This window comes from Stigmatopora nigra, chromosome 9, assembly GCF_051989575.1.
Source record: "Stigmatopora nigra isolate UIUO_SnigA chromosome 9, RoL_Snig_1.1, whole genome shotgun sequence".
NCBI lineage: Eukaryota > Metazoa > Chordata > Actinopteri > Syngnathiformes > Syngnathidae > Stigmatopora > Stigmatopora nigra.
In genome coordinates this window covers 4905317-4923597 of record NC_135516.1, presented here as the reverse complement: position 1 = coordinate 4923597, position 18281 = coordinate 4905317, and the positions used below count along the sequence as shown (strand labels likewise).

Sequence of the window (18281 nt, the reverse complement as noted above, 5' to 3'; positions counted from 1 at the left end):
AATAAATATACTAATGATGATGAAATAATAATAATAGTAAGAGTAGTAATAATAATAATAATGATGATGATGGTGATGATGATGATAATAATAATAATGATACTACTACTAATAATAATAATAATGATAATAATGATGATAATAGTAATAATGATAATAATAATAAATGTAGTACAAGTGGAAATTTCTGGATTTTCCCCCTTTTAAATCAGTAATTCCATTTTTTAATCTTTTTTTTTCACACAGCGCAGGGCTATTAAAGTGACTTAAACAACCCCCAGAAAAAATATTTTGAAAAACGTAAAAAAATATATTAATAAAAAATATATTTTTAAAGTGAATGCAATAAAACAAACTGCGTTCGAAATGTTTTTTTCCCGTTTCCAAATGTCCATGCGTTGAATCGTCACACGGGAAAATAAAGTAAATTATGTCCAGGCAAAGTGGAATAGTTGAGCGTTTTGTTTGATCGTCACTTCCGGGAGTTTTTAGCGTGTTACACAGGAAGTATTCCTGAATCATCCCGGCGAACAGGAGTATCCACACTACTCAGTCCCTTCTATCATTACATGTTTACATAATTAAACTTGTGTCAAATTCCTCGTTCAAAATGCTGATTAAAGTGAAGGTGAGGAGTTTTTAAAAATGTATTTCAAGTGGCACACGAAAATTTGTTGATTGCACGTATTCAAATAACCGTTTTGATTTCGTAGCTATACTGTAGCTTGTCCTATGGCAGCTTTATTATAAAGAATTCGCCTGTTTGTTGGGTTTGTGTTAAACACAGAAACAAACGTGTTTTTATCACCTTAAATATCGGCGTGGTGTGGCATTCTAAATGTTGTAAACTAAACCCGAAAAGGGTTAGGGGAAAAATCTCAACAACAAAAAAAAAACAAAACCCTACTACTCAAATTCAACCGACCCTAACTGGTTTTCGGCTGCCAAAAGACGAAAATAAACGCATGCTGTAATATTTAGCAATACTGCTTAAGCAGGAATCCCTTGAATATCGCGGTGAATGTAGACCAGGCATGGCCGCAATGACAAAAAAATCGCGAAGTAAAAAGAAAATAATTATTTCAGGGCTGAGTCCTAGTAACAAAAGTGGCTTCCGTGTTTCAGCATGAAAATTGACATTTTTATGAATTAAATTATTTTCAAATCTTATATAAATGTGAAAATCAACGCAGAACGTCGTAAACTGAAGCTATTGTTGCTACTAGCATTGAATCTAAAATAAATAAAAATAATTAATGGCCTGAAAAAAATCGTGAATTTGTGATAAATGAAGTCACGATAATTGCGGGATTGCTATATTTATATATATTTTCAGCACCCAGTCAGCGACCTAAAAAGAAAAACATAATTAATTGTAAAACATTATAATGAGCTACAATATTTGAACTTTTTGTGTGTTAATAGTCATATTTTTAAATATCCATATAAAAAATACATGAATGTGTTCATATTCTATTCAATAAAAAGGTTGAAGATACGTTACATAAAATGACAATGATTCACAAATATACACATTTCATGTGCTCGTTCTGTTTCAGACTCTGACTGGAAAAGAGATCGAAATAGACATTGAGCCCACAGACAAGGTAAGTGCATTCGAAAGAAAAGCTCTTGTCTTCATGAAGAAATGTCAAAATGCTGCAACATGTCTCAGAATTCTTCTGGCCTTTCTAGGTGGAGCGAATTAAAGAAAGAGTGGAAGAAAAGGAAGGGATACCCCCTCAACAACAAAGACTTATCTACAGTGGAAAACAAATGTGAGCTTCTTCAGCCTATTAGCTACACTTGCATCTAAAACAGTGGTTTCAGTTTTTTTCCCCCCACAACAACACATTTGTAAATGGAACAAACACATTTCAATTAACTTGGATTTATATCTACAGACACACTCAATTGAATGTGGGTAATGAAGTTTTCTTCTGAGAAAGGGTGCCATTGCCTATGGGTGTTGTGTGCACAATTATACTTCATTACCCAGAAAACCCTCTTTTTGACCACGTATGCGCATTGTGCGTTTCCTGATCCATGTGTAGGCGAAAGAAACAGTTCAATGCTCGTAGATATCTGTTATACACAAAAGAGATGCGGCAAAAAAGACATGTGCTCTAACATTGTGATACAAATTCCTCTCTTCAGGAATGATGAGAAGACGGCAGCAGACTACAAAATCCAAGGCGGTTCGGTGCTCCATCTGGTGTTGGCGCTAAGGGGAGGAACAGTATCCCGTACGACTGTCGCAAGCCCCACTTCATCGTGAATGGCGCCCGACACAATGTCAGCTGTGTGCCAATACGTTTGGTGTCCCCCACATCATTTAACCATGTAACAGTAAAAACAAACCAACCAAACTAAATCAACCCTCCCAAACATAAAAAAGGATCTTGTGTTTGCTTTCTCAATGTTTTTGTTAACCCACATTGGCTTTTTTTTGAGTTTCTGTTCAGGCAGAAACTTCTGCAGTTTTAACAATGATGTGGTAATTATTGTTTGTGAATAAATGCTCAAGTTGAGTTTTGCAACTTTTTGGGTGCACTTATCAAATTAAAGTAGTAAAATACAGTCTCTTCTGCTATAATATACATTTTTTTAAGTTGCTAAAAATGAAAATCCACGCAAACTCGTAAGCAGAAGCCACTCCCTTGTCTTCTGAAGAAAAATAATGTATTTATAATAGGTGTGACCCTACTTTGTAATTTTTTGAATATCGTGGCCATGTCTGGTCTACATTAACAGCGATACTTTAGGGATTACTGTAGTGACTCCTTTATTAGAAAATGGGCAAAAAACAGATTGTATACCCATTTTGAAAACCCCTCCAAACCAACAGGTGTTAGATTTCTTTTTTTGACATTAAAATGTATTACAGCACTCTTTTTTTTCAAAACATGTACATACATGGTTCTTTAAAATACAATATGTACTAAACAATAGTTTGTTGGGTACAGACAGTCTTTAATGTGGCCATCCTAAGCAGAATGAATCACGTTTAGTTGTGAAAATCTTTTTTGTGTAGCAATAGTATTTTTATAGAGTATAAAACCTGGGGGCTGACATTTTTTTCACGTGTAGGTAGACGATTTGTTTGGGGCCTGCGATATTTTTTGAGAGCTGTAATGCGTTCACTAACGGGCCCTTTTTAAAATTATATTACAGCAAATAACATCACAGAGATGACTATTAACAGTATTAGTGTCCATCTTTTAAATTAAAAATATTTTTTCCCCCTTGCTTTCAACCCCACGTTAAATCTAACCATTGTAAATGTCTTACCTAATTTCTTTTTGCTTATTCAATCTATTATTGTATTTACCCACTTATAAGCCATTTTCACATCTCTGGATAAGTGTGGGTATACCAAATCCAAATATGGCTGCATTTGTTAAGGGTGTTGATTATTAGAGGTATAAAAAAAATCCACCATTGCATATTTACTTTGAGTAACCATCTTCCACATGAGTGTCATTTATATTTGGTATTGTCTTTCCTTTTAAAATATGTTTAAAGTGAAATAATCAACAAATGGCTATTGTTCAAGAGGATTGCATTACATATAAAGTATTTCAAATGATTGCAACTTGGTAATCAAACTTAAGACGAAAACATCTAAAAACAAAAGGATTAAAAGGCACCAAAGACAGTTGGAAATGTATGACAATATGATGTCATTTGTAAGGACTGCTGATTCACATATTCATAAAAAATATATTTCAGGAGTGCTAGTAGAGATCTGATAACTCAAAGCGAAAGAATGGGAGGTGAAAAAGGTAAAATTACGTACAGTATTCAAAACCCTGAATATAATTAAGATGACATTTTATAGATTGCTGACACAGGAAAAAACATCAAAACTTGATGTAATGCAAAATCAAATTGACCTTGAGGTTGTGGATCCTAGCCAAGTTCAATATTAGTGTAAACAACCAAATCAGATATTTATGAAATGGTAGCAAGGTCTGAAAGTAGACTTGGTGCCAATCAAGAAAATGCAGGGAAAGAATCAACCTGGACTGTTTCCTGAATGGAAGATCCTTGACTTGAGTATGATATCCGTATCCTCATTTTGAGGTTGACCTGTATGAAAGGAATGAGTGAGAATAATTAAACATCAGTGACGTCTTTTGTCACAGTCAGTTGTGCTGAAATCCACTCTAAGATTCAGGAAGATAACAATAAGTTATTCAGATGTTTCTCACCTTATTTGGGTTGTTGAGAAGTACCAACTGAGTGACCTGAGATGAGCCCCCTGCAGGAAGAGTGTCTCCACTCGGGGCCTTCATGTGTAAATCGATACTCTGAAACCGTGAAACACATAGATGACAACACCAAAAACACTGGTATCTTATCTAGTACTGTATTTTTTCGGACTATTAATTTGTACCAGCCAAAAAATGCATAATTGAAGAGCGCGAAAATATATATTTATATATATAAATACATACATACATATATATATATATATATATATATATATATATATATATATATATATATATATATATATATATATATATATATATATATATATATATATATATATATATATATATATATATATATATATATATATATATATATATATATATATATATATATATATATATATATATATATATATATATATATATATATATATATATATATATATATATATATATATATTTTCGCTCATCAATGTGTGTATGTATATATACATATACATAGACACACATACATATATATACATATACACATGTATACACACGCACACATACATAACAATATATAACAAAACCACCAAGTTAACTAACTTTAGCTAATGAAAAAGCTTTTTGTCATCCCTAGTAAATCTTTCAAGATAACAATAACTATCCAGTTTTTTTTAATGTTCTTGTCGCTATTTAGCTATAGCTCTCTAGTCAGCCACTGGCTTTAGCTTTATTCTTACCCAGTGGTGCCCCTTTGTAAAAAGGGGAACCACCACCCTAGTTTTCCAATCCAGAGGCACTGTACCCAATGTCCATGCTATTTTGTAGGGGCGTGTCAAGAGCAATAGTGTTCAGCAACTTTGGCAATAGGGGCGCCAAACCCTAACCTTTCTAAGAACATGGGTTTGGCATAACAATTAGGAATTTTAGAACAAACCAAGGCTTATAAAAAACATACTAAAAATGCTTGCTCATTTTTAATTGTGACAAAATGGGTGTTTATACTATGGCTTTTTAGGTGGATAACCTTTGTGTTACAATTATATCTTGAGTAAAGTACTCTGTACAAATATGACAAAGGCGACAAACCTTGGGCACGGCAGCCTGTAGAGAAAAACTACTGACGTCCAAGTTGGAGGAGTTACTGCCTTTTAGTGTCACTGCGAGGCTGCAGTCTGACTGTTTTTCACAGCTAAGTGTTAATGTCACACCGTTCTTCTCATATAGGGTCATTGCTGGGGCTGTTTAAAAAAAAAAAAAAGTAACGGGCAGCAAATATATATTGTATTGCTACAATAATTGCATATATCGCTGCTTAATTTTACTAGTTGCTTCAAGAGGCACCTGTTTTTCCAAATGACGATGAAAGTGTGTGTGTGTGTGCAAGAGTAAGACCTGGTGTCAGTGGGGGGGGCTCAAAACCTCCCAAAAGATCCAGAAGATCCCCGCCGGCAAGCTTTGCTGCGTTTATCGGCTGAATGGATGTCGTGTCGCCATAAACGCACTTTTCTGAGTCTCCAAGCAGGTCCAAAAGATCACACACCTTTTAGAAAACCAAACAAGTTCATGCATAATCATTAATTTTCTGAATCGCTTTATCTTCACCAGGGTGGACATCTACTGGTGAAAAACAGTATAGCAACGCTGGGAATCTTGTCTGCTTAGAAGCTGTACCCTTGATTCAATTATAGTTTATTTTGGTTACAAATACGGCTTATACACAGTAAGTCGTAAAAGAAATAGGTTATAGAAATACAAATGAAAACTAAATTCAGAAGTTTAGACTTCAAGGAGAACATTAGTATTAATTGAGTATTGTTATTATATAATGTATATGATCAGTGAGAAAAGCTCCTTTAGAGAATAAAAGCCATCCAGGGCAATGCGAAATGATGAATATATTAGTGCAGCCTCATTCAAAGTATTACGGAAAAAAAAACAACTTCAGTTTTACCACAAATATGTATGGTCACTGTTATTTGCGCTATAAAAGTATTGGAATTTTACCTGGTTAGCAGGTTGCTGGGGCAGCAAATCAGCTTTCAGCTTCAATTTGTCAACCTCCACTTCTTTGATGACGTCCCCCATCGAGTCCCCATTTGTATGAATTGGCGAGTTCTTCTCAATCACGGGCATTCTTTCCAGCACTGCTGCCCTGCAAACAATGTAAACATATCAGAAAATCCATGAGTATAGCTACAGGCATGTTTATTTTCCACCCCTTCAAAATAAAATAAAAACCTCACAAACCTCATGTGGTCATATTTTTTGAAAAGTGCGTTATATTCCACTGCCCTCTGCTGGAGCTCCACATCAATACAGCTGCCATATATGCTTACAATGCTTCTTATTCGACTAAAAAACAAAGAGACGTGGAAATATGAACATAAATTAAATTTTACAAATATTACAGCCAAACAAAAATGTCAAAGTTATTCTGCAACACATGACATTTTTGTTACCAGATTACTTGATTTTTCAATTACTCAATACAATAATCAATTACTTAAACATTCAGGACACTAGCAAATGACTATCAAAGTTTGAAATAAAATGTGTCATACTCGACATTGTCGTTAATGCGGGTGCTCAGTTTCATGGTTGCGGTGAGGGCAAAGCCTCTTGTTGATGGGGTGGACATGTGAGACTGTAGAACTGTTTCCAAAGCATCCAACACAGTGTCTGTCGTCACCTATTAAAAAAAAATCAGCAATGATGAATTTTAAAAACGGGTTCCCGACATTAAAAACACAATGTGCCCCCTTTACCTCAATGGGCTCCATCTCCTGACATTCTTCTCTAAGTAGGAGGTCCCCATACTCTCCAATGCACCAGGATGCCACCTGAACTAAGGGTTGCTGCAGACAACCATAAAGACGTATAAGACTGTTTCATCAAAGTTATAATGTGTCTGTATGAACTATGGGGATACAGTAATACCTTGACATACGAGTGCCCTGACCTACGAGCAATTTGAGATACGATTAAAATTTGCGAGCAAATATTTACCTTGAGATACGAGCATTTGAGTCAGCTGGTTGGTCTCTCTCTCTCTCCCACCCCCTGCACCCGCCCGTCCCCCCCCCAACTTCCCTCCCTCCCAATTAAAACTGTTAGCTATACAAGAAAAAAGATGTATGGAAAAAAAATGTAAGGTTGCCTTCTACTTTTATTGTTTCTTTTTATTTGCATACTGTATGCTTTATCAATTATAATTAAACGTTAGTATTGAGCCAGTCCTCCCAGTTCAAATGAATTGTCTGTTGTTTTCAATGAGTTTGTTTTTAAAGTATTTTATTCATTAAAAATGGTCAATATACTATAAATTACTCATTTAACTTAAAAAAATAGCTTAAAGATGAAACTGCAATTTTTTTCTATTTAAAGTGTTTTTCCTTCATGCATTTTATTCAAATTGTTTTTATTTAAAAAATGCGTACCCTTACATTTTAGTACTTTTTACACGTACTTTTTCCATACAATTATTTCCTGCAATCATAACTCTTGCTTTTCCGTAAATTGTGCATTGGGATTCTGTACAAATTTGGGCTTGGTTGCCGATGTAGGAAAAAGTCAAGGGGCCCCTGTATTTGACCTGTACTTTGGAGGAGAACAGAAATCCAGAGAAATACACAAACCTGAGAGATGTCAGTGAGCAGGGCACGATAAAGCTTGTGGACGGTGTAACAGTGAAGATCAGAAGCATTGGTGATGAGCAGGATCAGGTTAGGAACTGTTTCATCTCTTACATCCCCTCCAGCCTGGCCGTACAGAAAAACACTCTCAGAAACTTTCAATATTCAATGTTATCGTTTTTTACATTCAAATCCTGAACAAATGTGTAATCGTTAATCCCAATCAAATCTCTATTAAGCATTCTCCTAGAAAACTGACAATCACGCCTTGTAATCTTTAATTTTAAAGAGATTTAGATGATAATTGAATCAATTGTAACGAATAATGACGTGAATATGCATTTAAATACAAAATTGTTCCAAAAAATATATATCCCAGGAATAATATTTGCTCATTCTTATAGCAACTTTGACCAATAAGGTCCCCTTCTCAAAAGCAGAAAAGTTTTTCGTGCATATTAGGAATAATCAAAAGGAATAATCAAAACTTGTCAATGCTGCAGGCATCGAAATAAATGAATACTATGCCGTGATGTCCACTACTGTAGATGAAAAAGGAAAGAAAACACTGAATACCGTCTAAAACACTGGGTCAGGAATCCCTTGCGACTTTTCATTTTGAGAGTGATTTTGTATATATTTTTAATGAAAGAAATCTGCTTGGTTAATTTGAATTCTCAATTTCGCTGTGCAGTCATACCACTCCCACACCTGAAACAATGGTCAAACAATGAAGCTTGCTACTGATTTCGATTATTTGATTCAGGTGTGTTGGTGTAGCCAGTGGCAGTACCTCTCTCCATTCTTATTTGTTTTTCGTGTTTTACAGCCCTTCTATCTTTTTTTAAATTACATTTTCATATTTCCTAATACACTCCTTTTTACTTTACTTTGTACTTCATACTTTTTACTTAAATGATGAGTGATGAATATGTTAATACTTTAGTCCTATTTTTCTGTTTGTTTCATATTTACTGTTAACGGATGCAGTTTTTTATATGTATCGTATCTGGACAAACACGAGGATTATGTCCCCCAAAGTAACGGCCGCGGATGGAACTATTTCAGCAGCGCAGGGCATATTTTCTCCTGGGATTTTTGGCCGTTATTTTCATTTTAAGACATTTATAAACCATTTTCTTATATTTTTCTCTCATTTGTAAGTGTTTCTCACATTTTTCATACAAAATTGGGACACTTTGACCAATTTTAAAGGGTTTAGTTGGTAGTTGTGTGAGGACCGTGGACCAAAGTAGAGAATGTTGTACATATTAAGTAAACCTCTACTTACTAAATGTTCAAGTTACAAAAAAAATTCTGGAACCAATTAATTTCATAAGTAGAGGTACAACTGTACTTGGAAAGGATACACTGACTGACATAGGTTCCTTGGTAGGAATGCAGTCTACAATTACTTTTTTAAAGTCATTAATTAATTCAACCTTTTTCTTAAATTAATCAAAATGAATGAGATAGTCACTCTATGATTATTAAAAAAACAAATACTGCATTATTTAGTTTGTTTAAGAGGTTATTTTACCTATTGATTAACCTAAAGTCATGGCACAAAGTTACCATGTAAAGGCAACATTACATTAGTATTTACCGTGGTGAGGACATGCAGAATGGTGTCAATGTGCCACCGTTGAGAGGGTGCATACCTGACAGACACATACAATGGTGCTTTAGACAAGGTAAATAACACATAGAAATCCATCTGTATCGTTACAGCCGTAAAACAAAATCAGGTTGTGTCTTCCCATGGCCATAAATACACACACACAAAAGTGACAGAGTGAAACCGCGGCGACATCGTCACGCTGCCAATGTACAGTAATGTCTTTGAGAGTAGACAGCCACACAGTGACATGTGTGCCACATGAAGCAATCCCTATTTAAGATAAAGAAAAGACGAATGTGATCACGAGCAATTGTGAATGTTTGCATGCCTTCTTACATCAGTGTTTTCCAACCACTGTGCCGTGAGCAATGGTCAGGTGTGCAGTGAGAAATAGCAAAAAGTCATACAATGTAATATTCAGATAGAAAAATTATTATGAATATAATGAGACAAAAATCAAACTATTACAAGGTTAAAATCAAAATATGATGAGCGTTAAATTACAGACTATATACTATTACAAGATTCAAATTGTGAAAAAGTCATTTTCTTGCTTATTTTTCTCCAACATGAACCAGAAGTTGTTTGGTTTTTAAGGCATCAACTTTTGGCGATGTAAAGTCTGTATGTGTAATATTAGGAGATTTAAGTAATATTTGGTGAAAAGTCATAAAATTATCCGATTAAAAACATTACATTACTTAATTTTGCATCAATTGAACTGGAAGTTGTTCAGGGTCCATAGACTTCAACTTTTGATGACATTAGGTCAGTGTAAACAATTTGATTTTGGAATAATTTTGGAGGTTTGTGTGATTACTTCTGATAAAACCTTGATCAGAATGACTATTGTTATTTTAGGTGACATAGTTTTATATTAAAAGATTTTCAGATGGTGGTGTCCCATGAGATTTTTTCAATGCACCAAGTGTGCTGCAGCTCAAAAAAAGTTGAGAAACACTACCTTACACAATGGGTGTATGATTGACTTACTTTTCGGCAGCATGGAAGATGCCGCTAGCAGCTTCGGATCTGAGGTCAGCGGGGCAAGAGGAGAGAAACACGAGCAACTCCTTCATCATGGAGCGGATGTTGCTAGCAGACACTAATGCTAAAGAGAGATCTAATGCACGGCTGGAAAAAAAATGGAAATCGTCCTGGATATTAGTTTGGATATAAAGCCATTTAAAGCAAAATTACGTAGGGACAAAAAAGTAAGAAGTTACCGTTTAACAGATGCATCTGGGTCTTTTAGGCAGTCCACAATGGTTCCTCTATGACGTTGCACTGCAATGTTGTCTGAATTTACAATCTTTTGCAGAGAGGTCATGGCAATGTATCTGGTCAAAAACACAACAAAAATTATCACGTGTCGCAAAGGACAATCAGGATTTTTTTCTGCCAATCAGCCTAGGCTATCCAATCCATTTGAATTGGGAGGCTTGATATTAATCATTTATCTCCGTCAATGGTACTGAAGGTCAATGTCAACCCTCATTTTCTGTACCGCTTATCCGTGACAACGGTTAGTAGAGTCTATCCCAGCAGCTTTGGCAAACATACAGTGAACACTCTGAATTGGTGGCCAGCCAATTGCAGGGCACAAGGAGACAGAAAACAATTTGCACTCACCGGAGCAATTTAGAGTGTTAAACCAGCCTATACTGCGTGTTTCTGGGATGTAGGAGGAAACCGGAATACCCAAAGAAACGTGCAAATCTTACACCGTCAATTTCAGAACTGTGAGGCTGACACGTTAAGCACCTAATGGGCCGCCAGGTTAAAAAATACAAAAATATGAGCATATTTGGGATTTTTATAACTACTTGCATAAAAAGGCAATGAATAAACATTTTTTTCTTTTATTATGGTCGCGGGGGGTGTTGGAGCCTATCCCAGACTATGGGCCTGGGGCAGAGAATAACCTGAATTGGTGGCCACCCGATCGCGGGGCATAAGGAAATGGACAACTACTCACACCCATACCAAGGGGCAATTTAGAGTGTCCAATCACCCTTCCATGCATGTTTTTGCAATGTGGGAGGAAACCGGGGTAGCCGTGAAAAACCCAAGCAGGGCCAACATGCAAACTCCACACACTCCAAACTCCAACCTGGATTTGAATCCAGGACCCCAGAGCTGTGAGGCCCACACGCTAACCTCTCTTGCCACTGGGCTGCATGAGGCTAGTTTTATGTAGTAAAAGGTTTGAGAGGGGACTTGAGCTGTAAAATAATGTCCTTGTGCAACTAGCTTTCAGCACACTTCTTTGTGCAGTTATTTGGGCAGGTTAGTGGGCATGGTGGCTGCATGCTGATTACTAGTGGATAGAAGTGGAACTGCAGCAACCAGTTGCTTATTTCAAATCCATGAGAATTTTGCAACGGAATATTGCGATATATCACAGATTGCTTTTAAACCCCTTTTGTTGAATATACAAGAGAGGGGTCGTGCAGTGAGCCAAGGTTCAGCGTTTCGATTCCAACCTCAGGCCAAAGTATCCTTGGGCAAGAGACTAAAACCTAATTTAGTGGGGGAATGTGAGCCTGTAAATGAGTTAGACCCCTGTAATAGTGTACTGTAGTACAGGAGTGGTAAAGTAATAGCTCTTTTGTTGATTGCAAATTTCCAGTGGGAAGTAAAAGATACATACTGCAACTTTGCGCCAGTAACAATTGAATCAATCTCTTGCGTGAATTAATTAAATGTGTAGCTAGCCATCTATAGTTTTCATTTCGCTACTGATGCCCAAACATGACACCTGTCATCATGTCGCTCACCTGATAAAAAAAATAATCATATGTTTCATCATCATCAAAGCCCCTCGAGGTAAAAACTAGATGGTTCTTTGTAGTAACTCATGTCCCTTATAGATAAGAATAGGGGAAAATATTACTCTAACAAACCCCGGATGAACAATTGATGAGCCTTCACTTTGCCCAGCAGACAGAAAGTGACCTTCTAGTGTGGCTCCAGAGAAAATGCACCCGAGCAAAGTGATGAGATATTTTAGACTGATGACAACCTGTCAAAGTTTGCATTGGCCTTGAGGAGTAAAAACACACAGAAAATGAAAGAGAGCCTAGAAGAAGAGTTGAGGATCTATAAAATGGACTGACCGAATGTTCCTGTCGTTATTCAGGAGGAAGCGACCCAGGATATTCACTGCCAGGATCTGATGAAATAATAAAATGAGTCATTCAATTGTTTGAAATAATATGAAATTATAAGTGCTGGGAATCAACAATATTTAATCAAAAAAAGGCCCTTACCCTGAGACCACTTTCTGACTTGATGTCCAGGACAGTTAAAACAGTCTCATAGAGGACAGCGTTACCAACAGTCTTAGTGCTATCTGTGTTGGTAGCTACCTATACAGCAACACAATGCAGTGTAAACAAAATCTTTGATGACATTACCTGGTGTGAACAAAGTTATATAGTTAAATATGAATCAGACCTGAGCCAGTAGATCATTCATGGTGTCACTTGCTGTCTCATTGTTGCGACCAAGAATTCTAAGCAGTCTCAAGATGCGAACCTATGAATGGAGGACATGTGTTTATAAACAGGATGGGGTTCATGTGTGTATCATTCTCTATCATAAATTTGCTATAATTGTTGGTTCATGTTAGGCCAGGTAAGGATGATTAAATACAAATATGAACATTTCCCAATTATGGAGCAAACAAGTTTCAAAAGGGGTGTATAAATGTGTTCAGTGGTCAGTAAGACCAAAAAATGTTTGGTTTGTATTGAACTCACAGAGGTATGTACACTATCTAGAAAGTGCAAAAGTGGAGATTTACCCTTGTGTTTACCTAAAATGGATGCAGGAAGTAAAAAAGGAGATTGCTATTTGAAGGACTGAACTCTGTATTGTCCACTAAATTTGTGTTGCACCTCAAAACATTGTTGCTAGATAAGAAGACCAGGCGTTGTAGTTTTTCTGTTGCAGGTAATTACCATGTACGCAAAACTGAATGGAAAAGTGTGTGGCAAGGTGCAGCTGAATGTGATCTATTTGCATTTCTCCACTGAATTTTCTTCTACTTTGTTGCAATTCGCTGTATTAGAGAGTAGTTAACCTGTAAGAAAGGGTCACTGATCCCTGCCACGTCATGCTCTGGAGAATAACCGGAAGTGACCAAGCCTTTCATAATGCGAACCAGATCTGGGACTGTCTGCAATAAACATAAACAATGTTGAAGTATATTTGCTGAACTGAGGCAGCCAGGTTCTTGCACTATCAATTACAGTATAAGGAGTGTAATGTTCAGTTACTCCCTCTAAATCAGGGTCTCAAACCGTTTACACAAAGGGCCGGGGTGGGTCCTGATATTTGTTTCAACCGATCCAGTGTTGACAGTTTAACCAATGAGGGGACTTCTAAAATAAGTAGCACCTGGCTGCAAACAACTGATTACACTTGCATAAAGAATACAGTAATCCCTCGAATATCGCAGCCTCACTATCTGGGGGAAATTTTTTTTGTAAGTTTGTAAAAATGGGAAAATCTACGGTGAAACTCGCAAGGCGGAAGTCACTGCCCTGTCCTCTGCTTTTTTCTTTTTTTAAATAGGGGTGACCCTACTTTGCGGTTTTTTGTTAATCGCGGCCATGTCTGGTGTACATTAACTGCGATAACATGAGGGATTACTGTACGCTTGTTCGGTTTGAATGAAATACTGCACCCCCTGCAGCCCTTTGAGGACCGGTTTGAGAGCGCTCCTCTAGACGTTGTGAGAGCATTTTACTGTATAAACAAGGAAATGCGGAGTTGTACAGAAACGTCAGCAAATTACTGCAGGTTTCTTATGAATTAGTAATGGTTTTTGGTTAGTATTTTAAATGTGTGTCCTTTGTACCTTTCTGAAACGCTCCAATGTCTCTGGATTACACTCACATAGTACAGTGATGAGAACAACGGCACCGTGGAGTACACCTTTAGACAAGCAGAATTAAAATCTTGAATAAAACCCAACACAAAAAATGTTAGTGCCAAACAATTGTAGAAGGTAACTGACCATGGTGCTTTTCAGATAGGAGCGAGCGAGCTGTAAGGGAAAAGACCTCCTCTAGATCTGGGACTTTTTTAACAATGTGGATGGCACACAACGCAGCCTGGGTAAACATAAATGCATCAGAAACAATTAAAGATTTTTTTGTTTCTATGCTATGCACTTGCAAAGTTTCAATCTGTTGGAAAGCTGCTGGTTTGCTATTTGTGCATATCATTACAAAAAGACAAAAAACATTCAATTAAGTTTTACGATGCAATAAAATAAAACATAAAAAATTGAAAAGGTTCATTCTATAGGAATACGTTCTCATTGACTGATTTTAACTTCCTTATTTTAAAACAAAATTTTTGGTACCCATCTGTTTATGAAAGAAAAATGGACAAAACCACATGAAAATGAATAGGTAAAAATCTTGAACATTATAGAGTAATACCTTGAGATACGAGCTAAATGCGTTCCGGGACCGAGCTCGTATATCGATTTACTTGTATCTCAAATCAACGTTTGCCATAGAAATGAACCAAATACAAATGAATTCGTTCCCAAAACAAGATATTACAATGGAAAAACATATTTTTAATGGTTGTAATTCACCATCTACTAACAGAATAACAAATAACAAGTAGATTTGATGTTTAATAACAAAATGAGGCATTATTCAATACAACAGGGAGTTTGCGGATCCGAACGAGAGCCAGGCCACCTGCCTGTCTTGAGTGCTCGTAGCTCAAGGTAAATATTTGCTCGGAATTTTACTCGTATCTCAAATTCCTTGTACACCGGGTACTCGTATGTCAAGGTATTAATGTATCTTTAATGTCAGCAATTATTAAAATGTTTTTTTAACACAGTTGGAGTAAAATTTAAACATAATGGCCAAATTTTATTTTTAAAAGAACGTTTATTGTTGCGCTAATTTCATGAGTTCATGACCATTGTTTTTCCTTTCATAAAAACTGGTACTAACAGTTATTATAATGGAAATAAAAAATATTTTCAGTATGTGAAAAAAAAAAGGAAAAGATTATTACCTTCTTCTTAATGTAAGAATTTGAGGCTCGAAGTAGCCTGTCGATCTCTGGGGCAAGATCTTTGCACATCTCAGCTGAGCCGATGCAAGCGAGTGTGCATAGCGCCAGAGACTGTACAAACTGGCTACTATGAGACAGGTCACTGAAATCCAAGAACAAAGAATGCTGGATTATATGACTGAATTTAACTAAAGATTGTATTTGTGGTTGCTCTCGAATTTTGCTTCCCAGAATAAATAAATAACTGGTTAAATTTATATGGGCTACTTACTTCTTAATGGAATTGGTGATAAGCAAACTGGCATCCTGCTTCTCATCCAGAAGCATCATGGCTCCCAGGTATCCGACACGCTTTTCACTGTAGCGAGGGCTGGCTATCATTCGAACACATTCCATCTAATAGGTAGAATAACAACTCGATTAATCCAGTATATGAAAAAATCAAAGCCTCATGACAATTTCTCTTCACTAGGCACTATCCCGGAGAAAATCAGGCATAATGCCAAAACACCCGAGGCAGAATCATGCCAGACTCATTGGCCCTGTTAGTAGATCTCTTCTATATAACCTTGGGCATTCAATGTGTGGCAGATAAACTCTTAATCATTTGTTGATGGCTGCCTTGGAGGCAATAGCAATTTATATTTAATGACATGTTATCGAGGTGGTATATAAAGGGCATAATTCAGTTAATGTAAATCCACCTGTTTTCATTAATTGGACTATTAAAAGTTTTCATTGTAAATGTATTTAAAATAAAATACAATTTAATAACTCAGTATAAACAAAAAAAATCTGGTTCAAATCAATTGGAACAGTGCTTTAAAACTAAACAGAAAAATACAATTGGGTGAAAGGAAAAGGTAACTGAGGGGTTTCCAGCATCAGCATCACCTGACCTCTACCACCCCTTGTTGACAGATTTCCATCGCCATGACAGAAAACTTTAATCTCTGGGATTGGCATATATCTGGACCCCCACTCCACTTTTACACTATAAATTTCCATAGTGAGAAGACTTAGATGCACTATCTGCCAGTGTTTTCTTATCACACTAGAGCAGGGGTGGCCAACTGCTATCTCCCTCCTCTACCACACCTGAATCAAATGATCAACTCATCAACAAGCTGTCCAGAAGCTTGATTCTGATCCTTATTATTTGATTCAGGTGTGTTGGTGGAGGGAGATATGGAAAACAGACCATAACAAAATCCAAGTTAAACAAGACTGTATCAACATTTACATCTCTTATATGATAATATAGATGTTTGACGAGCATCACTCTTGCCAATACAGCTGTTTAAATGCCTGCTCAGTGTCGAGGTGCCAGTCGTTTGTCTCACGCATTAAAAGCCAAACCTTAGTTTCTGTATACTTCCAAATATTCAACAATCAATTTGAAGCTTTCCCACGCCTCACGCTTACCGATGCGTGTGTGTCTTTTCAGATCTCCTGTCTTGAGTTTACCCTTAACTTTTTGCTCCTCTATATTGGGGATAACAGGTCAAAATAGATGGAGGGGATTATTATTAAGAGGGTGGCGTTCACGTGACATGCACAGAGCATGGTCTGGCTCTGCGGCTCCATTTGCAATTACATTACTGCACCTTCTGTTTTTTCCAAATTATTTATTTTATAACAGTTATTCATTAGTTTAGTATGCACACATTGTGTTAGTATAGTTAGTATACATTCTTATAAACATATTATTATTTTTAAGTCTTCAAGAGAGACCACGCATCGTTTTAGTATACTTTTTTTTCAGCGAGAGAGAGCCCGGCCCGACCCGACCCAATTCCGAAGTAATGATTGACATTTTAGGTCCGACCCGACCGACGAGTCGGGCCAGGCTCGGACTCGGGCTTAAGATCTCACCTCTTGTGAGGAGACTCAGATGCACCATCTGCCATAGTGTTTTCTTATCACACAAAATAAACCATATCAAGATCAACACCAAATCCTCTTACTTGACCAAAATGTGCGGGGTAGCCAAGCATGTGCACATAGAGAAGTTTAGCCAGGTTGTGAGATCGACCATCATTGTCGGAATGTCTGAATTGTGCCCGGATGGCAGCACATTCCCTTTGGATGACACCTCGCTCCTCACACTGAGTCCTGGCTGACCTAATGGCCCGAATCATCTCCTGAAGTGGTATTGATGGAGACATGTCTATGCGTGCGGATGAGAAGAGACAAAGAGTAAAAGAAACATCTTACAAAAGATACTTCTGGTTCTGAAAAAGATCACAACACATGTGAACTCTGCTATCGACACTTAATATGTATATGCAAATGCATGTCGGCCCATTATAAACACATTTTACTAGTACATTAACGCCTATATAGCGCAACACGTTTGCATATTTAAGTTAGAGTTTCAAACCATTCATTCCTTTACTTTTCCCCACTCAAATAATAGACATTCACCCAAGATTTGATAAACAGTTATTTTGACACTACCTGTGCTGACGAGACAGGTCACCCAGGCAGTGTAGCCGGTGGCTAACCTTTAGGGCTAACCGTGGGAAAGATGTCAACCTAAAGCGCTAGATAGGTAGGTGTGACAATTTACTTGTCTCGGACGTTATGGCTGAAAGGTAAAAACACTATACTCAAAAAGTTGATAACTTCAGATTTAACAGCCTTTTGGAGAGAAAGACACTCACTCATATCCGTAGTCTCCCTGCTGACGCCAGCGTTGGTTCTTTCATAGTAAAGTCATCAGTTCATACCAGTGACGAGCCGTTTCACTCCATTTTTTTTTCA

The 18281-nt window shown here is 36.8% G+C and overlaps 2 protein-coding genes across 4 annotated transcripts; one reads left to right on the top strand and one right to left on the bottom strand.

Annotated features, from left to right (window-relative positions):
• The first annotated feature begins 465 nt into the window (after window positions 1-465).
• On the top strand, window positions 466-2531 carry nedd8l (NEDD8 ubiquitin like modifier, like). The gene is made up of 4 exons (XM_077724054.1): window positions 466-628; window positions 1560-1607; window positions 1696-1778; window positions 2158-2531. Exons 1-4 carry the CDS (start codon window positions 611-613, stop codon window positions 2276-2278), a joined length of 270 nt encoding a protein of 89 aa, XP_077580180.1. The 5' UTR covers window positions 466-610; the 3' UTR covers window positions 2279-2531.
• Window positions 2532-2760: 229 nt separating this feature from the next.
• On the bottom strand, window positions 2761-18260 carry ap1g2 (adaptor related protein complex 1 subunit gamma 2). Of its 3 annotated transcripts, none has more exons than XM_077724050.1 (23): window positions 18182-18260; window positions 17976-18105; window positions 17483-17685; window positions 15787-15911; window positions 15516-15657; window positions 14488-14584; window positions 14329-14405; window positions 13549-13644; window positions 12921-13001; window positions 12734-12832; window positions 12581-12636; window positions 10688-10801; window positions 10455-10595; window positions 9447-9501; window positions 7844-7966; window positions 6974-7063; window positions 6770-6897; window positions 6456-6560; window positions 6213-6360; window positions 5601-5748; window positions 5295-5446; window positions 4215-4313; window positions 2761-4092 (listed from the first exon to the last, which is right to left on the bottom strand). In XM_077724050.1, the coding sequence occupies exons 3-23, from the start codon at window positions 17681-17683 to the stop codon at window positions 3997-3999; spliced, it is 2373 nt and encodes a 790-aa protein (XP_077580176.1). In that variant the 5' UTR covers window positions 17684-17685; window positions 17976-18105; window positions 18182-18260; the 3' UTR covers window positions 2761-3996. The 3 variants fall into 3 exon arrangements, with proteins under 3 accessions (XP_077580176.1, XP_077580178.1, XP_077580177.1); XM_077724052.1 differs by having other exon boundaries at window positions 17976-18121; window positions 18182-18248; XM_077724051.1 differs by lacking the exon at window positions 18182-18260 and having other exon boundaries at window positions 17976-18175.
• Window positions 18261-18281: the final 21 nt, after the last annotated feature.